The following is a 22,410-nucleotide window of genomic DNA, read 5'->3' on the forward strand; positions in this document are numbered from 1 at the left end:
GAACCTGCATTGTTCGCTTAATTTTGAGAGCAAGGTAAGTTGCTCACGGGGTTGCGCGGCGTTTTGGGGCAAACATCCCACTGTAAGTAGACCGTCGCCCGGTGCTAACATCTGATCCTTTCTCTCAGCATCTCCTCTTCGCTGTGAAGAGGACTCCCGCCAGATAAATGGTCTTTAAGCCGTTCACCCATCTCGCGCGCCAGAGTTTCACCAAAGCCTTCACACATGGCTATGCTCAGTCGGTGGTCGCAGCGTCACAGTCGTATGCTTCGCAATCGACCTTGAACCAGTTCGCCCTTCAGCCGGCCGCAAAGTTTTCCCGGACAACCCAATTACAGAATGCTTTCTCGACTGCCTCCAGTTCCTCGGGAGCCGGTGCCAAGGCGGGTCAGGGTGCGGGCGGGAATGGTGACTTTGGGCTCGCTGCGTACTACGCGGCGTGGCAACATGCCCAATTGACTGGCGACGACACCGATTGGCGTCAGTTTCAATTCAAGCGCCGCATTGGTTGGAATCCAGCAGACGGCATTGAGGAGTCAACGGAGGAGGGCATCCCTGCCCCCGAGACGCCTCATCTGTCCAAGGCGGCGGTCAACGACAATGTGAGCGCTCAAGTGGAGGAGGCGGTCGCGAGGGAGATTCAGATTCAAGAGGAGCAAGCGCAAGCTGAAGAGGCCTCGGTCGTCTCGGAAAAATCCGCCACGGAATCTCATCTGGACGATGTCGTCCTTTCAGACGCAATCTCCGAGGAGAGTAAGATCGCTTCGGAGCGCGTTGTGCGCTTGGCCACCGATGAGAGCTTCGCGGAAATCCCGGCAGCGTTCGAGTCCATTCTCCGGGAGGGGCTTACCCCGACTGTCGCGGCATACAACGCTCTTTTAGTGGCCGCCATTCGTCTACATTCGGATGCTGCTGACGCCATCCACAAAGCTCTCGATGTATACTCTGATATGCTTCGTCGTAGGGTAATTCCCGACGAAGACACTTATCAGACTCTCGTGCAGCTGTTGGTCACGCGGGCTCACCACATAATTGAGGCCAAAGAGACCCTCGAGCAAGAGAGAGTCCGCTATGGCGGCATGGAAGAGCCTGGCAAATTCATGCTGCAATCTAGTGAACTGGAAAGTGCCTTGCTGGCTGAGGACCATTCATTGTCTATTGCGGTGAAACTGTTCGACACGGCCACCAGCCGTCATCCTCGGCTCGTCTTTCCCGTTCACCTGTACCGTCTGTTGATCACTGCGTGCGCCCGCGGAAGTATGGTCGAAGATATGATTCGCGTTTACTCTCACATGGAATCCCATAAGGCGACTCCCCATGCCTCCATCTTCCCCCTCATGATCGATGCTTTTGCCCGCACTGGTGACTTGTCCAGCGCGGTTGAATGTTACAACGAATACCGTAGCATGGCTGTATCCGACGACAATGGCATCTTCAGCATCATTGATCGTATGGATGGTGAAGTCTATGCCGCTGTGATTCGAGCCTACTTGTCATGCGACAAGGAATCTGGGGCAATGCAATTCCTGGACCGAATCCGTGCATCTTTTGACGAGGTCACCGAGAACCGTGAAGCACGTTGGTCTGCCGTTGAGTCGGTGATTGTCAAGGACGCGCTTGTTCAGCACTACTTAAAAACTGCCGACTACGGCAAGGCTCTGGCTCACGCCAAGGAACAGTTGCATGATGTAGCACGCGATCAGGCCATTTCTCGGATCTGCACCGCCGCTGCTGATGCCGGTGACCTGACAATCGCTTCAGAGGCGTACGATCGTCTGTCGACCTCACCTGCCATTCGCCAACCACCTGCCATCTCTCTTCTGGCTCTTCATGTGCGCCAAGGCAATGTATCTGCCGCTCGGTCATTGTGGATCATGTTGAACACCGTCGGTCAGGCAACCCCGGACATGGTGCAGCCGACGACGATGTACGCGTTGGCCCTTCTGAAGAGTGGTCAGGTCGACGACGGACTTCATGAGGCCCGCAACATGTTTGCCCAGATTCGCAAAGCATCTGCCAGTCAACCTACGGTCGCTGAGACTGTCCGCGAACAAATCACGGAATCGTTGCACCTCTTCGGCCGCACAGTCATGGAATCGGCTGTCCCTCTCTCGCCTCAGGCCTCGTTGACACTTCTGTGGGCTATGACTGAAAACGGCGGCCTCGTCTCCCCTGTTGCAGAACACGCTGTTGCCAATCTTGGACCTATGGGTATCTCGCAGTTGAGCACTTCCGACCTGGCCCTGGCCACACAGGTGCAGGCTCGTATGTTGACTGGCAACAGTGCGTTGCTCTACGACATTGCCCACCCAGCTCGCTTTGCGCACATGCTTGATGTTGTTCTGGCTGCCAGTGTCCCCTTGGACACCAACACCATTCTTCTTGTGGACCGTGCCGTTGCCGAGGTCTTCGTCAATCGTCCTGATCTCATTACCAGATGGCGGGACCATGTTCAGTCTTTGAAACAGGGACCCCTCGTTACAGATCGCCTCAGCCCCGTCTCAATGGCCGAGTCCAAGATGACAACCGCGCCGGTCAGTCCCGAGTCATATGATCCGTATGCCCAAGGGACCGACTTCCGAGGTTCCGCGATGATCGCGGAGGTCCTCGAGAAGGGCTCCGGTCGTGCGGATACCCACTTGAGCGACGCACTGGCTCGACTTGAGACCATGCGACGTTCTGGACGCCACCCCCGGTACATCACGTATGCCAAGCTCATCACTGCAGCTGCTAAAGTCGGTCGCATGGAATTGGCGCATGACATCCACGCGATGGCTCGTGCCGATGTTCCCCTGAACCCCGCCCACAATGCTGTCAAGTACGGCTGGGTCTCCATCTTGGATGCTATGGTCGCTGCTTGCCTTACTCTTGGTGATCGCCAGTTGGCTGCTCAGTATCATCAGGAGCTTCTAGGTCTTGGTTCTGCCCCTTCTGCGAATACCTTCGGGCTCTACATCACCACGTTGAAAGAGTCAACCAAAACTTTTGACGAGGCAACCGAGGCTTTGAAGATCTTCCACCGTGCGGTTGCGGAGGGCGTCGAGCCCACTTCATTCCTGTACAATGCCTTGATTGGTAAACTTGGCAAAGCCCGGCGCATTGATGATTGTCTCGCATACTTTGCTGAGATGCGCGCTAATAATGTGCGCCCCACCAGTGTCACCTACGGTACCATTGTGAATGCTCTTTGCCGAGTCAGCGACGAGCGATTCGCTGAAGAGATGTTTGAGGAGATGGAGTCCATGCCCAATTACAAGCCTCGTCCGGCTCCATACAATTCGATGATTCAGTACTTCCTGAACACCAAGCGCGATCGTTCCAAGGTCCTGACTTACTTTGAACGAATGCAAGCTCGGAAGATCCAGCCAACTACGCACACCTACAAATTGCTCATCGACGCTTATGCCTCTCTCGAACCCATCGACATGCCTGCTGCGGAGCGTGTCCTGAGTGACATGCAATCGGCCGGAGTGCAGCCTGACGCTGTACACTTTGCTTCTCTTGTCCATGCCAAGGGCTGCGTTCAGCATGATCTTGCGGCCGCACGTAAGGTCTTTGACTCTGTGCTCGCTAATGCTCGTGTGCGCCCTCAGCCGTGCCTCTATCAAGCTCTCTTCGAAGGGATGGTGGCCAATGGTCAGGTCGCAGACACCGAGGGTGTTGTTGCGGGTATGAAGCAGCGTAATATCGAGATGACGGCGTACATTGCCAACACCTTGATTCACGGCTGGGCGACTGCTGGCAATGTAGCCAAGGCCAAGGCTATTTATGATGGCATTGGAATTGACAAGCGTGAGCCAAGTACCTATGAGGCCATGACTCGCGCCTACATTGCTGCAGATGATCGGGCCGCCGCCTCCCACATCGTTGAAGAGATGGTCTCCCGTGGATATCCGAGCGCTGTAGCGGGCAAGATCATTGACTTGGTCGGAGTCGCTCCTTCTTCCTGAGCCGTGTCGCCCTTGCGTCTATCTTCGATTTATTCCCCCTCATATTCTTCTTCATTTTTGACTGCTTCTTGATGGAACACGATCACGAAGACAATAGATGAGCTGCCCTTTCCATCGTCAGGGCTGGATCCCGGCTTGGAATCAAGCTTGGATTTTGATTATCTTTCTGTGCTTGTCCTGGGGACACTCTGATATTGCTTGGTTTGAGACCGTCGATGTTGATTAATGAGTCCTTTGCGACAATTGTTCTGCCAAGTATTTACAGCATGTCTTTTATATTTTTTTGGTTCAAAATCTCGTGATCTATTGTCAACTGGCATTCAGCGAGGTTTGCGGCGTTGAGCGGGTCATTACATGGAGGTCTGTTCTTGTTCATACCCAAAAATTTCTGGGGATGCGGTCCATATGTTTCATTCTCGTCATTCCGCATTTCTGTAATGTCTTTTTTTGGTGCCCTGTTCTTACGAGGTTCTGTTGGCTGTATACCATTTTGATTGTTTTCCGAGCATGACTATAGAAATATCTCTACTCTCCATTGGAGCCAAAAGGCTCTAGTGCAATACAAAAAGCTTCATGATGTTATTTGAAGGATCTCCTTCGTCCTTAACAAGCTGCTCGAGCAACCAATGACCACACAATCCATAGCGGTTGTGATCCATGTACATGCCGGTCTTATTCGAGTTGCACCGACTTGAGGTGCCCATTCCAGCTCGGACTGTTTTGGGTCGATGAGAAGCTATTGACCCATCTCGGTTTACGTCCGGTATTCACGGGGTTGGTCTTGTTTATCGTGAGGAAAAATACCCGGACATCGTCAATTCACGATGACGTGGGGATGTACTGAGAAAATGACGGGCTTCAACGATACTCGAATCATTTCATCTTCTCCAATCCTACTCACGGGCAAGGGGGAATGCGTTTCATTCAATGAGCAAAGGGAGATCGCTTCGAAATGGCTGCCGGTAGGCCCGGTACTGGTGGTCTCGATGAGCGAACAGTAGTAGTAGTCCTTGGCTGCGCTAGTGTGCCACTGTGCCCTCCGGCTTCGTTGCGGGTACGTCATCACGATGTCAACAGCGATCAAGATGCTTCTTTTCCAAGTTCATGCAGGGAATGAGTATTTCGTGGCTGCAAACGAGGGCGGGAGTGACATCGGAGGAAGTATATCTGTGTCTTTGAGGTCTCACAAATCCATCATATTTATTAACCATAAGCTCTGACAGTTTGTCAAACTCAACATTTACTCCAACTTACTCCATACTTCCAGGCTCGTCCTTTGATCTTACGCTTTTGTTTACTCTCGTCATCTCTATTCACAATGCCCTCCAAACAGGTCCTCATCATCCTCAGCGATGCCGACTCCTTCACCATGAAAAAGACCAGCGGCTCCAACAAGGGCGAGACCGTCGAACAGCCCACCGGCTTCTTCCTCCAAGAACTCGCCAAGCCTCTCCAGAAGCTCCTCGACGCCGGCCACGAAGTCACCTTCGCCTCTCCCAAAGGCAAGGAGCCCGTTCCGGATCCCAACAGTGAGACCCTGCTCGCCTACGCAGGCAACTTTTACGAACGCCGTCGCGAGCAGGACCTCATCGAGCGCATGAAGAAGGAGAACGGCTTCTCTCGGCCTCGCACCTTTGCATCCATCAGCGACGAGGAGCTTACTCGCTTTGCGGGCGTGTTCATCCCCGGTGGCCATGCGCCTCTCACCGATCTGGGCGATGACCCGGAGTTGGGTCGGATTCTGCGCTACTTCAACAAGGAGAACAAGCCGACGGCGGTGATTTGTCATGGACCCTACGCGTTGTTGAGTACCAAGTATGCGGGGGATGGATCGTTTGTGTACAAGGGGTATCAGATTACTTCGTGGAGTGATTCCGAGGAGAAGATGATGGAGACGTTGATGGGCGCAGAGATTGAAAAGGTCGAGTCTGCGTTGAGGAAGGAGGGCGCGGAGATGGTTCAGGGTATGGCGGAGAAGGTTGGGTCGACGACTTTGCATCGTGAATTGGTCAGCGGTGCCAATCCCATGGCGGCGAATGAGTTGGGGGATCGGTTCTTGCGGATGATCAGTGTTTGAGGACTTTTATAACATGGTATGCTGTAATGATAGGATCGAATTACGAAATGACGAAGACGAATCCATCCTCCCGGATGTTTATGACTTTTGTTGAAGAACACGAAATCATGAGTATTATCATGTTGATGCTCCCTCCTCCTGTTCTTGACCCAGCAAATGATCTGGCAATAATGCCTGTAGACTTGGTTTTATAGCTAGTGGACATCATGGACATGGTGGACAATAGTCACGAAGATGAACTGGATAGACACTTTTCGGTCTGTCATGAATCCACCGAGTTCCATAAACAAGCACACAAGTCACCCTCCATCCCATCAACCAACTCTCATTGCCCCCGACCCCGAGCAATTTCATTCTCCAGTCCCTTCTTAAACGACGGCTTCGCCGACCCGTCCTTGCTCCCTGACTGCTGCTCACCACCGTTGCCAGACGAAGGCTTCTTGACATGCTGCTCGGGTCCTGGGTGCTCCAATTCGCGACTGCGACGGCTCACACCTTGCTCGGCAGGGTTCTCGGCCGCTGGGTCTCCTTTGCCGTCTCCGTAGCCCTGGCTGGAGTACAGAGCTCGGCCGATGGATCGTCTTGATGTGCGGGCTGCGACGGCGCTCAGGCGAGAGTTGAGCATGGTGGAGAGCATTGACTGAGACATGGTGTGTGTGGTTATAACTGTGAAGATGTGGTGTCACTGAGAACGGGGGAAGTTTCAGAGTCGTGTAAGACTATTCTGCTGCGGCTCGTCGAATTGAATGGGGTTGCGATGCGCGTAGAGGCTGATAGGGTGGTGAATAGTAGACAAGACACTAGGAGAAGCTTTAGATGGATGTAGAGATAGACGTACTAAACGATTCTCATAGTAGGCCGATAGGCCGACTCTATACTTATTATATTAGATCCATATGCAAGTGCAAGTGCAAGGTGTCATACAGCTGGAGAAGGGCTGACTCGTTCGGACGTCATTTGATGAGATCGAGATTCCCACGGACACTGAGAAGCAAAACTTGGAATCCACATCCTCGCTTCCATGTGCAAGGGGCAAAATCCGACCTTGTGTATGACTCTGCGCGCAACGGGATATCTGGTGTAACCCGCGGTCCACGTTATGATGACTTCACTACTTTGATCTGGGCGGGTAAGTTTAAGTTGGCGGTGGAATACCTCAAGTTGGACAACATAGCTATATGTGCACTTGTCGTGATCTGCAACGCATCATTCCATATGGTTCAAGCCAGAAGCTGTGGTTGTGTAGTGAGTGATTTGCCTAGCTCAGATCCTTCTTTCCAATGAATTCGCAAGGTAGGATCTGGGGCCTTGAAGTAGGTACCCAACTAGGCCGGTAGTGTAACGCCCGATAAAGTAGTAAGCAGTCTGCTTCCATCACAGGCGTGGAGTTCTTCTCCCTCGTCCATTCTCGATCTGGCGGAGTGCAAGAGAGTGCCATAGATCGTGTCCGATCGTGAGGCAGATCGACAGATGGCGAGATTACCGAGTACATACTATCCAGCGGTTAGATCGTTCCACCGCAGTGGTGTCTGGCTGGGTGCACATCAATAATAGCCCGTGTCGATGGAAGAGTCTCATAACATGCCTGGATTACCTGATTACCTTGTTCTGGAACCATTGAGCCCTTCGTGGATAGAAGCGGAGCAAAATGTACGATACCACATCAGCTGATTTAATTGCATCGATCTCTTGGGTGAGTCAGTCGCCCTCTCAACATTCCCTATCTTTACACACCAGCTCGCTACTACCAAATATACCTTGGACTGCATCCGATCTTGTTCATCTCAACGCGCATGACTCCATCTGCCTCTGTCGCTTTCCACTCTCTTCTCCGCATCGGCCGCCGAGTCACATTCCACTCACCCCACTTCCACTTGAACAGGACCGCCGTAGCTCACTACTCGAGGAGCTCGACCATCATGGCACCTGAGGGGACTGGCTCGGATGCTTCCTCCCATCGCCCGAAGAAACTGATCTGTAAGTTGAGAATCTTGTTACACATTCACGCTTGCTCTCCGAAGTCGATGCCCACATGACACCTTGTCAGCGAGCTTATAGACTAAACACAATGCTTTTCCCCAGTCGCCCCCGGTGATATCGACCCCGAAAATGAGACTTCCGGCGCAACTACTCAGGCTCAAGGTCAATCCAAGACGCTCCCCGCGGATGCCGTCGCGCCCACTGCAGCAACGGACACTACGGTGGTTTCCAAGGCAGCACGGGCTCACCAGTTTGTGACCAACCCCCCTCTCACTGTATCTCAGCTTCATATCACCGATCCATTCCGCCAATTCCATACCTGGTTCCGCGATCCCCGGTTGCCAGCAAGCTCGGCGCCCGAAACATGCACCCTCGCCACGGCTGAGCTGCCCTCGGGTCGCGTCAGCGCACGACCAGTCTACCTGAAGGAGCTGGATGAGCGCGGATGGGTTGTATACAGTAACTGGGGAAGCCGCGAGGGCAAGGGTGCTCACATCTTTGGGCGGGAGACGACAGCAGCAGCCGATAACCGCACCACGCCCGATGCGATTCCCGAACCGGGCCAAGACGCAGCGGGCGGACAAGAGACGGGCAACAAGTGGGCTGCATTGACCTTCACCTGGTCACTTACGGAGCGGTCGGTACGGATCGAAGGAATGCTGGAGCCTCTTCGTCGGGAGGAGAGCGAACTATACTGGCGCACTCGAGAGCGGGGCAGTCAGATCGGTGGCTGGGCCAGCTGGCAAAGTCGTGTGCTCTGGTCGGCCGAGCCCGAGCAACTCGCTACGCATCAACGTCAAAAGGGCGTGACCGAGCTGCAAGGATCCGCAGGGTCGATGCCCGGCGCAAATGTTCCTGCAGACATTGACACCACGGATATCGATGACGGTCGCGCATTACTCGAACAGCGCATCAAAGAAGTGGAGGCTCGATTCGCGGGTGTCGAGGAGATCCCTCTCCCACCTTTCTGGGGCGGCATGCGCCTGGTGCCCGAGTCCATTGAGTTCTGGCAGGGCCGGCGAAGTCGCTTGCATGATCGCTTCCGCTACGTTCGAATTGAAGGAGAGGGGGAGAATGCGAAATGGCGGCTTCAGAGACTGTCCCCTTAGTGGCATCATATCTGGCGTAACATCAATGAAGCAATTTCGAACGATTTCGTGCACGAATACTGTACCATTATGTGTACTTCCACAAAGTATACACTAACCTACCCAGTGTATGACTTGTGTTTACTTACCTCACTGTAGATGTGAATCATTGTCAATCATCCGTTATCTTATCCGGTCTTGGCGCATTATGGAGCAATTGGAGAATGGAGACACCTCCGGCCGATAATGAGACCGGGGGAAGTTGGCAGCTTCTGTGAATCCCTGAATTTCCAAAATCGAGCGCGCAAGTGCTCAGTGTACAGTGTGGTGTTGAATACCCTTGCATCTGTATATAACATAAGCATGGAGGCGCCCACCACATCTACACAATCCGCGGCTCGATCCTCGTGGATCATCATCGCCCTGGCAAGTGGCGCATTCGCTGCCCTGAACGGACTCTTTGCGAAGCTGTAAGTTTCCCCTCCCCCCCCCCCCCCCCCCCCCCATTGCTACTAGACAAGTCAAACCCAACCCGTGAAACTTGCCTTGATGCTTCGATCGACTCAAGTAACAAGGGCTCTAACCATCCTCATCCAGAACAACCGACACTCATACGACCGCATTCGCCCACTCCATCGCACACCGGTTCGGACTCGAATCCTCAAGCTTCTTGGAGCTCCTAGTTCGCGGCGTACGTTATTGCCTCTTCCCCATCTCGCCATCTCATCGCAAATGAACTATCCTGGGAATCATCTCCAGTCCAAAGCACCCAAGCTCTCCGAAAAGTCCCAATCTCAATATGTCAAGGAACCTCACACATCAACTAACAAGATATCTACGATCCCACAGCTCTGCCTCGGTCTCAACGTCCTCTGCAACATCATAATGTGGGCGCTCTTCACTCGCGCGCTAACTGCCGGACCCTCAACGACCAAGGTCTCCATCACAAACACATCGGCCAACTTCTTGGTGACTGCGCTTTTGGGCATGGTGATCTTTCGAGAATCGGTCGGGGGGCTGTGGTGGTTGGGGGCCGCGATGATGGGAGCTGGTTGTATATTGGTTGGGATGCGTGATGGAGCTTGAGGAGGGGGCTATTCCACCATTTTTCTGTAGAACGGTGGCGAAGTGCAATGTTGTGTGAGTATTTTGGGGACATTGTTTATAGAGGATAGTTCAGTCCATTTGCATTTGTACATGTAGTCCCATCGAAGGGATGACAAGAGTTGGAGACCCTTTTGCGAATCCTGCCGGTCACCTACCTATCAGAGCGATTATCAGAGGCCACCTCGCTGTCAAGTATGTGAGTACTGAGTAGCATGGTACCGCCAGGCAAAAGATGATGTATCGATTGAAATTCGGCAGCCTTGGAGATGTAGTTAGTTGTCCTACCGCGTAGGTTTATTGTACTTGCATACGGCTTATTTTTTTTTCAAGACTTCTATTTTTCAAGCAGATATTTTTTGCGAGCATCCCTACAAAGACCATTTCCGCGGACAGATGCCCATGCCTGGACTTACATCCGGAAACGTCTTATCGTAGGTCTCTATTTACACGACGATTGTTCGATGTATGTCTAGACCTGAGCGTTGATTGGCTTGATCCAAGAGAACAGTCAAATATCGAAGCGCACATATTTGACAAGAGCGTGTAGTCGTGTACTGTATACTATATGAGGATATACAATATCGCAACTTGCTTCCTTCCTGTTACGGCGTGCTTTGCATCCAGGATTTGGCCGTCGCTCTCGCGACTCTTTATAGCTCCAGCATGACTGCAATATACACTATCACGGTTCAAAGTCCGCGATGTCGCTCATCTCTCTCTTGCAACTCTACAACCCCATCTGCCGTAGTCCCATCCGATATCCCTTCTGCCTCCATTGCTCTACCATGTCGAGCTGGTTCCTGCAATCTGACAGGTCCCCTGGAGCGAATAGATCCACTGACGAACCCAGCGATTGTCAGAATCAAGTGCCAGAGCCGATCCTCCAGGGCTTCTTGCGCAGGGGCGTTCATGTGGCCGCCCAGTGGAGCCGATGAGAACTCAGCCGCGCTTGTCGCCGCCAGCGCATGCTCCTCCGCCTCAACCTTGAATTGGTATTTCAAACAATCCTTGACAGTCACCAGACCTGTTAAGCGGCCGTGTCGCTCAACGAGAATCACTCGAGGCCCCATCTTCTTAAAGATCTCCATGACGGTCTCGAGGGGGAGACGTGGGTGTACGGCCAACGGGGTGTGGTCGACGTAGCGTGAGAAATCAACGACCCCGGCACCGACAGTGGCTTGGATCTCATCAAAGGTTGTGTCGGGGGCTCGCTGCTGCTGCTGCGAGACGGACGCACTTCGTGTGGCGTTTGCCTCGGCCGCTTCTGCGGTGAAGATGCATCGAGCTCGGGGTGAGAGTAAGCCCTGACTGCGGGCACGATCGATGGCGTACCGAAGTTCAGTGCGACCTATATAGCCGACGAGGATCTTGCTCGTACGGTCTTCCACTATCGGGAAGCCTTGAAATCTGTTGTCGTTCAGTAAATGCTCTGCCTCCCGCACGGGGAAGTCAGCTGCCGGCAACGTCAGCGGGTCTGTCGTCATGGCGTGCGAGACGGGCACGTTGAAGACGTGATCTTCTTTATTGTCCAAGAACGGGAACCCGTTGAACCAGATCATTCGGTCGGCGATACCTCCGTTTCCAAATCTGTCTCCAACAGCTTTGGTCACGCCAACCACAATCTAATGGAAGTACTCTAGATTAGATAACACTCAAAAACGCGAGCTGCTGTCTTCAAATCAGGGCGCCAGCAGCGAACACTCACCATCGTCGGTAGGATATAGGTCAAAGCACCGGTCAGTTCAAACATAATGACCGTGACCGAGACGGTCAAATGCATGATGCCGCTCAGTGCCGCACCAGCACCGAGAAAAGCATACGTCCCAGGAGTAATGCAAGGCACGTCCGGGTTACATGAGGCAAAGAATGCAGAGTTCGGGAAAGCTTCGTAGAGCGCCTGTACCATGATGCCGATCATGCGACCAAATGAGGCTCCAATCGCCATCGATGGAACGAAGATACCAGCGGGTACTTTGCAGCCATACGAAATGATTACCAGCACGGTACGCAGCATCGTAGCAATAGCCAGGGAGAGCACAGTCCACCAACGATGCTTGCTCCTGTGGGAGTTGAGTATCATGTCAGAAAACCGGACGGGGCAACATAGTGAGAAACAAATTCGACGTACTCGCAAATTCCATTATAGTCATGTCCTCCTTCGCATTCTTGGAAAAGAATCTCCATCATCTCGGTCATGTTGATCTTCAGAAACATGTTGGGATAGCAAAGGATAGCTGTGAGCGCCGCAAGCACCAGCGACTCGGTAATGGGCCACTGGGAAAGATACTTCTTCCGGAACGCTGCAACTCGCAGGTTCCACTTGATCACGAATGCGCCGTAGAGGCCTCCAAATATACCGATGAAGACGAAGAAGATCAGTTCAAAGAAGTGCCACGTCCGATCATAAGAGACTTGGAACATGACCAGTTGACCCGTTCTGAATGGGTTGAGGGCCTGTCAGCGTTAGCAGCGCTTCTCTATGAAACCGGGATTTGGATGTAGTGCGTCTCATACAGCAAGGACACTGGTGGCCACTAGAGCACAGAAATAGCTGCGCCATAAAGTCTTGAGGGGAAAATAATTTGCCATTTCCTTTTGGAGGAGTCAGCGGTTGCAGTTCTGGATTTGTTATCATCGTGCATTGTGAAGGCCCACCTCTAAGGAAAAGAGAACTCCCCCGATGGGACTTCCAAAGGCAACAGCTACTCCAGCTGCCGCTGAAGCAGTCATGATCTCTCTTGTCTTGGATGCGCTCTGCTTGTACTTGTCGAAAAACCGTGATATCACATTTCCGGTGCACACAGCAAAGTGCACGCTTGGGCCCTCCTTTCCCACGGAAAGACCGGAGGCAATGGCTAGTGGCAGAGCGATTGACTTAATCAGGAGTGTCCAGCCTCCTAGAAAGCCCTTCATGACAAATCCAGCAATAATGCATTTGATCTCCGAGATGCCGGATCCTGCAGCATACGGAGCAAAAGACTTGACAAGTGTTGCCGCGACAAAGGCGAACAAAACCTATGGTGACCTTTTCATTAGCTCACGTAGTAATGTGTCGGCGTGGTCGAAGAAGACGTACTGCAAAGAAAAAGTAGACCACATAGTTGATCAGCCAAAAGGACGTCCAGTGCTTCCAATCCGAGCAACCTCCTTCTGCCCCCCAGCAGCAAAATGATTCGTTTAGATAGAATGCCGTTGTACAGTGTCCCAGCTTGATATCGGAAAGCCACTCGGTGATAATATTCAACACAGCCGAATTGAGCCCAATCGCCATACCGACAAGAGTCACCACGAGCCAGGCCTGCCCCGCGTCATAGGACTCTCGTACCTTTCGTCGCCAGCCCAATACACCCTCTTGGTCCCAGAAACCGCCCCCAATTTGTCGCTTTGCTCGGCGAGCATTTTGTTCGTTGACTGCATCTTGTACCCAGTCAATAGTAGTAAAATCCTCATAGCGCTTGATCTCACTGATTTCATCCGTTATCGTGGGCCCTTGAGGTATTGACGCTCCAGGTGCGGTTTCGGGGTCAACAGTCGAAGCGAATGAAAGACCGGAGACCCTACGCAGTATGCGAGGGTCATCGGCGATGGATGGCGACCTCAAATTGGTAGAGGAGGAGCGTGTTGAGGTCATAGTATCGACCTATGCAGTAGAATCAGCATAGTCGAGTCCGAGACGGATAGAAGTATGTCTCCGACGCCGCGGCTGAATGTCGCAAGCTGATTCTGAGGGTGCGATCAAGATATACGGCGTATTAAGGCAGTATCAGAAAAGCCTCAATCCAGGGTCGTGCAGTCGCAGGGTCGAGAACTCCCAAATTGTGAATCGGGTCTAGTTGTCCAGGAAGTCGATCATAGCTGGAGGGTCAAAGGGTCCAGGCCAAGTATCGATAACGGAGCCGTGCTAAGATAACGCCGCGCCCGCGCGTCTGACTTTCCTTAATTCCAAGACCCGCGTCCGCAGAGTACCACCGCTGCTCGAGAACTCACATTCACGTTGTGCTTGATCTTTGCGTTAGACGTACTGAACACAATCTGAGAGTCTCCCTTCTCAGATATCATCTTGAAGGAAGCAGCCTGCTGGAAGACACAATCACCATGGCCCCCAAAAATGCACCGGAGCCCGAGGAGATCACTGGACAGAGCCAACTTCCCAGTGAGTGCCGGGTCCTTAATACGTTCTCCAATCTCACATGCGGCGCCTAATTCTAGTCTAGTTTCACGAGTGAAAAAGATCATTCAGCTCGACGAGGACATTGCGCAATGCTCAAGCAATGCGACATTTGTCATTGCCATGGCTACTGTGCGCCGCTCCCTCTTCCTGTGCCGATGCGACGCCGACTCGCCTCGATTAACAATTTGCTAGGAAATGTTCATTCAATACCTCGCGGAACAAGGACACAATGTCGTCAAATCAGAACGAAAGCCTCGAAAGACAATTCAGTATAAGGATCTGGGTGAGTCGAGTCGAGTCCAGCTCATGCATGGTGTTTTCACCGAGGTCTTTTACTGACTTGCTGTTGCGTCGTCCTAGCTACCGCCGTCTCACATATCGATAACCTGGAATTTCTCTCCGACGTGATTCCCAAAACGACAACGTACAAGAAGTTCAAGGAAAAAAAGGCCAAGGATGCTGCCAAACGCTCCGAGATGGAAAAGGGCCAACGAACCTTGAACGGCAGTGGCTCGGGCCCGGGCAAGTCAAACGGCGCATCTTCCAGCGTAGCTCCAGATCAGGATGAAGTTACAGCTTCTCCCACCTCTGTTCCAAGGACGCCGATCGTGCCTGTTAGCGTGCTGATCGCTGACGAGCCCGCTGAGCCTGCAGGTCGGGGCGATGCGGACGTTGAGATGAGGGACTGAGACGATGAACGATCAATTCCAGAGATTTGTTCACCTTGTTTTGTGTCATTTCTTTAATGATTGCGGTGGGGAGTTTTCATGGGTCATCTCACAGGGCATTATTCGCTGCGGGCGCTTTTTATTTCTGTTAAATGTTTGTCTTAGTTACCTCGTGATAGTTGCGGGTGGAAGTATAGCGGCGAGTACCAGCGCATCAGCCGCAGTTTCAACACAGTATCACGGAAAATGTTTCAATTCAAAACATTCCTGTCCCTGGAAATGCGTTCGTAGAGACCTCTGACATAAGAATCAAGATCTCCTGAAAATGAATTGCCTTAGGAAAACGTTACGATCGAAAGATGCGGCTTTGGACTGACGAGAAGTGAAGTTCGCCCGCAGACCCGCTCAGCCAATGACAGGCCCCGTGATTCCGATCGCTAGCGAAAGCTCTGGCTCCAACTTCGACTTCCGACTTCATCCACTCCCTCCAACTTCTCAACCCGCCTTGTCATCCGACGCATCGCAATTGCGGTCAACCTCCCACTCCGTGGTCAATTGCCATTCGAAATGTCGCTCTCTTCCGCCTCCAGCACTCTGCTGCGCACTTGCGCCCGCCAGCAGCTGTCCAGCTCCCGCGCCGTGGTCACCTCCTGCCAGCAGCGGAGGGGAGTCGCTGATGCGAAGTCCTCGTTCCAGAGTCCCTTCGCTACTGCCAACGAGCGTGGCTCGACCCTGAACGTCCCCAATTTCAGCAAATATCAGTCCAAGAGCTCTCCTCGCTCCAACCAGGTCTTCTCCTACTTCATGGCCGGTACTATGGGTCTGGCCACCGCTGTCGGCGCCAAGGCGACTGTTCAGGGTACGTCAACCCTTCCTGTCAATATATTCCATATGCAATACCTTCCCCGGATCTACACGACTTCCGCAGCGCCCGAATCGTCAATGTGGATAATCACAACCATATGAGAGATCAAGTGTACTGATGACGTTGGTTCTTCCTTTCGAACAGACTTCCTCGTCAACATGTCCGCTTCCGCCGATGTCCTGGCCCAGGCCAAGGTCGAGATCGCTCTTGGCTCCATCCCCGAGGGCAAGAACGTACGTCAACTGATACCCCGTTAGCTAGCGCATGCATATCTGCGTGCCTCCTTCTAACATGTGTCCGTCCGCTATAGGTCATCATCAAGTGGCGTGGTAAGCCCGTCTTCATCCGTCACCGCACCCAGGATGAGATTACCGAGGCCCGCGAGACCAAGTGGGAGTCTCTCCGTGACCCCCAGTCCGATGACGACCGTGTGCAGCGACCCGAGTGGCTCGTGATGCTGGGTGTCTGCACCCACTTGGGTTGTGTGCCCATCGGTGAGGCTGGTGACTACGGCGGCTGGTTCTGCCCCTGCCACGGCTCCCACTACGATATCTCTGGCCGTATTCGCAAGGGTCCCGCCCCTCTGAACCTGGAGGTTCCTCAATACAGCTTCCCCGAGGACGAGACCCTCATCATCGGTTAAGGGACCGGGGTCCATACATCGCTCCGCTTCCGTGATCGGGGTTTTGCCCCCGTCAAAGACCAAAGTGTCCCCGCTATTGCTACGACCATCATGGGACTGCTGTTCCATTGAAGTCGGGATGAGTGGGGATGTTTGATGAAGACAAAGATGAAAACTAGACCGAGTTGATCTTGTCTGTGTATGTGTTTTGTGTGATCTTTATTTTTCCCTGCTTTTTTTAGACAGAGCGTCCGTGTGTCTTGTCAAGATTAAGAGACTTGTGTTATAATATGGACAAAAATTAGTCTCATTTTCATTTGTTCACTGTGTCCACAAGACGGTCTGCAGATGTGTCATACTTTAATGTAGCCCTGGCTTCAGTGATAGTACTGAACCAGGCCTCTTGGCTGACTTTGTGGTATTCACATGGTCTGATATCTTACCATCGGTGCTATTCATCTATTCTGCGAAGGCAAAGGAAACCGACTGGTCAACCTGCAAGAGACATGTCAAAGGTTGATATGATGCGAGTTGTAGTATACATTTCTTTACGATGCTCATATACATCGGCTGAGAATCTTTCATACATGTTCAAGGCGTCCAAATGAGCACCCAGGTGTCCAACATCTTGGGCGTGTGTAGCAGACACGCACCGTGTGCAGAGCTATAACCACAGCTGCTCGACGCACAACAGTAGGTGCTGCATCTACCGAGGTCTCAAAATGGCCAAAAGCAGGCTTGTCAGAACAGCGCCGGCTGCGGCGCTCTGCAAGGTGGCCACGGTGATATCTCGCTGAGTTAGTGAGACCGTGCGCTCGGCGAACAGCTCATCGATTATCTGGCGCCAGTACTCAGCGGTGATCGGGGCCCAGGGAATATTCGTGACCCGAGTGTAAAGTGACTGCTCGGGAATGGGTTCGAGAAGAGCAGAAGAAGCTTCCATGGACGACATTGACAGAGTGGAGGCAGTCTTAGTGCTTTCATCTTTGGGCGACTCCATCGCTGCGACGGATGTCTCAATTTCAGAATCAATAACCTCGGGTAAAGTGGTGGTAGTGGTGGTGGTGGTGGTGGCAGCTGAGGGGGGTGCAGCGCTGCTGAAATGATTCAGGTGCTTTTCCTTTTCCAATGCCTCCACGACCTTGTCTTCAAAGCCTTTGACAAGTCGGCTGCGACGCCACGGTTCTACGGCAATCTGGAAGATCAGGAAGAGCAGCACATTGACACCCATCAGGCCCCAGGTCCCCCAGGTACTCATTCGACGAATTTTGTCCGACCAGACCTGCTCCTCGTGGTAACGAGAGAGAATGCTCTTGTTCAACGCAGCGGCCGCTTCTTCGGCCTCGCGCTCTGCACGGGAGAGCGCCTCTTGCGTCTCGGTCTCGGCAACCTCATTGGTGTGGTCGTTGCGGTACAACAGCGTGAAGCGCTCCAGATCTGTCGGAGACCAGGCGTGCTTGCGCTGCAGGAGCTCGTTGACCTCACGCTGAGAAGTAGACCGGTTGTTGATCGCGGCTGTGTAGTTCTCCTTGGCTTTGCGAACTTGTGCACGGGCTTCACGAAGTCTAGCCTCTGTAGTATAAGGCGAAAATGGAATGTTATTGAATATTCAAGAGCAGGTGGGACAGAGAATTTTTTCCGTTTTGTTTCGTCGTACCTTGAGTCTCAATGTCCTTCTTCAGCACCTCAATGGCCGAATAGCCAGTCAGGTCATTCAGACGCTGTCCTGCGACAAAGACATTGGCCTGCATTGTATCCATCATCGTAGTGAACTGCTTCGACAGTTGAGATCGGCGATTTTCCAAATATGACGGTAAGCCGCCGCCCAGAGAACCTAGGGCTGCCGACCGGGCTTCAGTCTTTTGCTTCTGCTCGGTCTGCTTTTCTTCCCCGGTTGGACCTTCGTCTTCTGGTTTTGTCTCTGTTTGCCATGTCGACGGCGAATCTGACTGCGGAGAACTGCCGTGAGGGGTCCCCGTCGTTGGATTCGAGTCTGGCACGCCCTCTGGCACAACCTCTGGCGCTGTCCTCTCGCGTACTTTCCTTACTTCTTCCAGAATTCTATCTTTTTCTTTCTCGTCAAGGGGGGAGAAGGACCCGGACAGCTGGCGGAACCGGCATCGGCCGCAGATCGAGAAGCTTCGAGCATTCGGCCTGTCGGCAAAGGCAGTGGCAGCTGCTGCACGGATTCGGGGAACTCGTATCGATCGGGCGCCTGCGCATTGAACCTGGAGATGAGCTCGCAGCGATTGCCGTATGAGCAATGGCACGGACTGCATGGCCAGGGGCAGCGCAGAGCTCTACACGTGGTGAGACGTCGTGGATTGAAATGTTGGGGTTTCGCTCGTTTTGGGTTACCCGACTCCGGTCGGAACCTGAGGATTGTCGCGGAGCAGATCGCCTTATCAGATTGTTAGCTCCCGGGCAGATGAAAGTACCCAAGGCTTTCAGCATCGAACATCGTTCTCGCCTTGACCGCTTTGCAATTTGGAAGTGATAGCCATCTGGTAGAGGCATCTGAAACGTCTTGAGAAAGGATAAGTATCTCCGACATTGAATAGTGGCCCCTTGACGTGGAATTGACGGGACGCTTGCTTTCGCCGGAATTACATTACATTTTGGAGCCTCAACAGTAAATATACCGTGCTCTAGACTCGCCGGACGGTGTTTTCCCTCTGTGGATGCCGCCTTGCGGCTACTTTGAACCAGACGGTCCTCCATGTCTTCGCCCATACATGTCACTCGAAGTGCACCAGTTCGCGCAGGGAGACGGCAATCAGGACTCAATCAATTAACCTCAGTGTATGCGGATTAGGTCCGACCCGACATGCAAAGCCTACTCTGACTTCTCCGGTAGTATATTAATGGATTTAGCACATTTCTATACACAGTCTCGGCGTAGTTTAGGCATCACTGGCAAATCGAGAAGTTGGTAGATGAACAAGCTGCCGATTATTGACGTCAATGCCCCAGATTTCCCCCCATTTCGGCCGCAGTTCGGTAAAATTCATGAATATTGACGGGGAATACGTGCGGCCTTCACTCTGATGGATGGAGTATCCGAGAGAATCTCTTGGAAGTGACACGGGAGTCTTGCCCAGGCTCGACTTGCCAAGTTTGACTACCTATCTGGCATCATGTATTCCATTTCGCCTATGACCCTAAGCAGTGTTCAATACACCAGGGATACCGTTCTCATCTTGCACCGAGTACTTCGATTCTGCGACAATACCCCTGCCGAGAATGAAGCTATGCCATGAACTTGAAATAAGACTTGTGAAAATGGTATATAGAGACAGTCTACGTTACATCATAACAATAAAGTCAAAGGCGCGCCGCATGTCGGTTCGGCTGAAAACCCGAGGGAGATCCTACGTCCCACAGCAGTGCACTAGCCTTGAGCATCAAGGACTTCCAGAGAAAGAAGTTTGCACAGAATACGCGAGCCCGATATGACCGATTGGGAAAAGGAGAGAAACTAGCCAAGTATCCAAGAAACAATCCAATAACCATTCAAGTCCCCGTCATCAACGTCGTAAAAAGCATTTCCAATCGAAAGTGTTCAGAATCCACGGCGCTCGTGAACAAAGAGCGCATTAGGTCATAAGTAGAACCGAGGAGGCAACGACACCGCTATGCGTGCATGCCGAGTCGTATCCCTTTGGATCAATATCCTTGCCCTTAGTCCTGAGACTGGATCTTGTTATCACCCCTCACAGCCTCGGCATATGTGGGCGGTGGTCGGGCATCGGATCGTCCCTCTCCGCTACCAGCAGCAGCACCTTGGTGTTGAGGGTGGCCGGCGGTCTTAGACTGAGGGGTCGACTGTTGCTGTCCGGGCTGGTTCAAGGTTCCATACGAAGCCTGCGGTGCCGAGTGCTGAGGTGGCTGGTGTGAGACATAGTAGTAAGTCACACGACCATTTTCGAGGTCACGACGCTGACTCGAGCCGCCGGGAATGGGCTCGTAAACAGCCTCATCGTAGTTGGGCTCTGGATATTTCATGATGATGTACCATGCATGAATGAGACCAGGAATAAAGCCGAGCAGGCAAAGTGCGATGTTGATGACCGAGTCTGCGGTACAAATACCGGCCTTGATCCACACTACGAATGACGGAAAAGCATTAGCAGCCGATTCGGATTGCGTCAATCATGAACAGATGCGACAGAGACGTGTCTTCAGGGACTGACGATCCGACACGGAGCGTACTTACCCGCGATAGGTGGGAAAAAGACCGCGAGAATCGCGAGGAAGATATCAGAGCTGCACATGGTTTCCCGAGAGAGAGAGGGTGCAAGTGGAGATGACGTTCTCTTCTCGTCTTAGGACAGATAAGATATTCGGAAAACACGTCAAGTTCCGAAGATGAGTGGGAGCTCTATACCAGAGTTTGATGTTAGATCGAAAGAGGTCTCGATCCTGGCATGCACAAAGTTATTCGGCTAAGCGCTTCTTTGAAGTTGTGATAGCTCATCCTCGTGGTTGCCTGCTTCACCTCCGGAGACGTCAGATGACGTTGATCATGTGACATGCGACATTCTCTCAGGCAGAAGACGGGATTGAGCGACCGGAGATTGTGACAATCTGAATCTGTTATAATCCCGTCATCCACAGACCTCTTTCCAGTTCCCTCAACATTTGATCCTTCAGAAAAGCCAGTGGAGCGGCAGTCTTGACTTGAGGGACTTCAGTATAACCCCTAAACTACACCATGGCATGCAGTGTCCTGACTGCTGCGTATACCATTATCCAGTGCTGTAGTCCCTTTGTCATGGTACTTCACTGTGCGATTGTAAGTATTGAAGTACATAGTACCGAGGCCGCTTGTGATAGACTCATTGGACTCGGGCAATTTCAACGGTCGCAGAGAGAAGACCAACAGCGGGCTCGATGCGCCTCTCCATGCATCATGCAGAAAACAAAGACAATGCAGAAAACAAAGACAAAAAAGTAGTCCCTCGCATTGTTGTTCTACCATTTCGCCGTCCGACAGCTCACATCTCCGGGAGGACTCCTTCTCGCAGGGTAAATGCAAGGCGCCGTATGGGTCGGATCCACTATGCGCATTGGGCGGCTGTGTTTGCGAGTACATTCAAATGAAGCAGTTCCTATCAATGGGCCACAACGATTTTGAGGTAGTGGGAATCTTCGATCAGCAGTGGATGTTACGAGTCCTGTCGAACAACTGCATGGACGTCCGGAAACAAACCGAAGTACAATGTAGCCCGAACTCAAGGGACTTCTTGGCCAAGCATATGACGAAGTGCGCGATCGGCTTTGGGGGCAGCCGTTTTCGAGGCTCTGCAAAGTGCAGACCCCAGTCTCTCGAATATGGTTGGCGCAGCGAGTTTAACATTATCCAGGAACAGATCAGTTACCATCTGAGGAAGGGACCTTGGTCAGTGGTGTTTGCAAGTACTGTACAGTTTCGTCTCTGGCAGCAGAGCACATGATACTAGTGCTAGCAATGGAGACTCGGTCTACAAACACCCTTCCAAGCTTGAATAATACATTTCCAAGTGAGGAGGAGGAGGATCGTCGGGGGTGATGTTCCACCGTACAGTACTACCCTCTCATAGATGCACGCAGGTAACCCTAACCGCCCTCTGTTCACAACTGAGTTTTCGGTCACCACAGCGATAGAGTCTCGAATGATTGAACACATATTGAATGCATCCTGCTGTTGCCGCTGTGCTACTGACAGCTGACTACCAAATGATATGGAATCTAAGTCTGGAGTCTGGAGTATCGAGTCAATAGACTAATAGAGTAGTATGACAATAGACAGCCAAGTTCAGGTACCGCTGAGGCTGGGGTCGGTTTCAGAGTCTTCGAGATCAGCGCTCGCTTGGGTACCTGCCAGCACTGGGGCGGGCCCC

General features: G+C 52.5%; 10 protein-coding genes across 10 annotated transcripts; 6 read left to right on the forward strand and 4 right to left on the reverse strand.

Moving 5' to 3' along the window:
- Positions 1 to 167: 167 nt before the first annotated feature.
- On the forward strand, positions 168 to 3,950 carry N7539_004041 (pentatricopeptide repeat protein; the record flags this gene model as incomplete). The annotated part of the gene is made up of 1 exon (XM_056933643.1): positions 168 to 3,950. One exon carries the CDS (start codon positions 168 to 170, stop codon positions 3,948 to 3,950), a length of 3,783 nt encoding a protein of 1,260 aa, XP_056791184.1.
- Positions 3,951 to 5,268: 1,318 nt separating this feature from the next.
- Positions 5,269 to 6,027, forward strand: N7539_004042 (type 1 glutamine amidotransferase domain-containing protein; the record flags this gene model as incomplete). The annotated part of the gene is made up of 1 exon (XM_056933644.1): positions 5,269 to 6,027. One exon carries the CDS (start codon positions 5,269 to 5,271, stop codon positions 6,025 to 6,027), a length of 759 nt encoding a protein of 252 aa, XP_056791185.1.
- A 325-nt stretch (positions 6,028 to 6,352) lies between these two features.
- Positions 6,353 to 6,676, reverse strand: N7539_004043 (uncharacterized protein; the record flags this gene model as incomplete). The annotated part of the gene is made up of 1 exon (XM_056933645.1): positions 6,353 to 6,676. One exon carries the CDS (start codon positions 6,674 to 6,676, stop codon positions 6,353 to 6,355), a length of 324 nt encoding a protein of 107 aa, XP_056791186.1.
- A 1,270-nt stretch (positions 6,677 to 7,946) lies between these two features.
- Positions 7,947 to 9,116, forward strand: N7539_004044 (pyridoxamine-phosphate oxidase PDX3; the record flags this gene model as incomplete). Its single annotated transcript, XM_056933646.1, has 2 exons — positions 7,947 to 8,004; positions 8,110 to 9,116. The coding sequence occupies 2 exons, from the start codon at positions 7,947 to 7,949 to the stop codon at positions 9,114 to 9,116; spliced, it is 1,065 nt and encodes a 354-aa protein (XP_056791187.1).
- Positions 9,117 to 9,458: 342 nt separating this feature from the next.
- Positions 9,459 to 10,181, forward strand: N7539_004045 (uncharacterized protein; the record flags this gene model as incomplete). Its single annotated transcript, XM_056933647.1, has 3 exons — positions 9,459 to 9,565; positions 9,693 to 9,786; positions 9,855 to 10,181. The coding sequence occupies 3 exons, from the start codon at positions 9,459 to 9,461 to the stop codon at positions 10,179 to 10,181; spliced, it is 528 nt and encodes a 175-aa protein (XP_056791188.1).
- A 710-nt stretch (positions 10,182 to 10,891) lies between these two features.
- N7539_004046 (chloride channel protein) lies at positions 10,892 to 14,261 on the reverse strand (the record flags this gene model as incomplete). Its single annotated transcript, XM_056933648.1, has 7 exons — positions 10,892 to 11,824; positions 11,908 to 12,262; positions 12,331 to 12,656; positions 12,717 to 12,794; positions 12,858 to 13,217; positions 13,279 to 13,842; positions 14,190 to 14,261. The coding sequence occupies 7 exons, from the start codon at positions 14,259 to 14,261 to the stop codon at positions 10,892 to 10,894; spliced, it is 2,688 nt and encodes an 895-aa protein (XP_056791189.1).
- Positions 14,262 to 14,297: 36 nt separating this feature from the next.
- Positions 14,298 to 15,062, forward strand: N7539_004047 (DNA polymerase epsilon subunit C; the record flags this gene model as incomplete). The annotated part of the gene is made up of 2 exons (XM_056933649.1): positions 14,298 to 14,355; positions 14,734 to 15,062. 2 exons carry the CDS (start codon positions 14,298 to 14,300, stop codon positions 15,060 to 15,062), a joined length of 387 nt encoding a protein of 128 aa, XP_056791190.1.
- A 546-nt stretch (positions 15,063 to 15,608) lies between these two features.
- rip1 (ubiquinol--cytochrome-c reductase catalytic subunit RIP1) lies at positions 15,609 to 16,549 on the forward strand (the record flags this gene model as incomplete). The annotated part of the gene is made up of 3 exons (XM_056933650.1): positions 15,609 to 15,900; positions 16,051 to 16,139; positions 16,217 to 16,549. 3 exons carry the CDS (start codon positions 15,609 to 15,611, stop codon positions 16,547 to 16,549), a joined length of 714 nt encoding a protein of 237 aa, XP_056791191.1.
- A 685-nt stretch (positions 16,550 to 17,234) lies between these two features.
- she9 (putative mitochondrion biogenesis protein (She9)) lies at positions 17,235 to 18,807 on the reverse strand (the record flags this gene model as incomplete). The annotated part of the gene is made up of 2 exons (XM_056933651.1): positions 17,235 to 18,100; positions 18,186 to 18,807. 2 exons carry the CDS (start codon positions 18,805 to 18,807, stop codon positions 17,235 to 17,237), a joined length of 1,488 nt encoding a protein of 495 aa, XP_056791192.1.
- A 1,402-nt stretch (positions 18,808 to 20,209) lies between these two features.
- Positions 20,210 to 20,802, reverse strand: N7539_004050 (putative stress response RCI peptide; the record flags this gene model as incomplete). The annotated part of the gene is made up of 2 exons (XM_056933652.1): positions 20,210 to 20,634; positions 20,745 to 20,802. 2 exons carry the CDS (start codon positions 20,800 to 20,802, stop codon positions 20,210 to 20,212), a joined length of 483 nt encoding a protein of 160 aa, XP_056791193.1.
- Between the last annotated feature and the right edge of the window lie 1,608 nt (positions 20,803 to 22,410).

This window comes from Penicillium diatomitis (genome assembly GCF_028827545.1).
Source record: "Penicillium diatomitis strain IBT 30728 chromosome Unknown utg000004l_segment0_segment0, whole genome shotgun sequence".
NCBI lineage: Eukaryota > Fungi > Ascomycota > Eurotiomycetes > Eurotiales > Aspergillaceae > Penicillium > Penicillium diatomitis.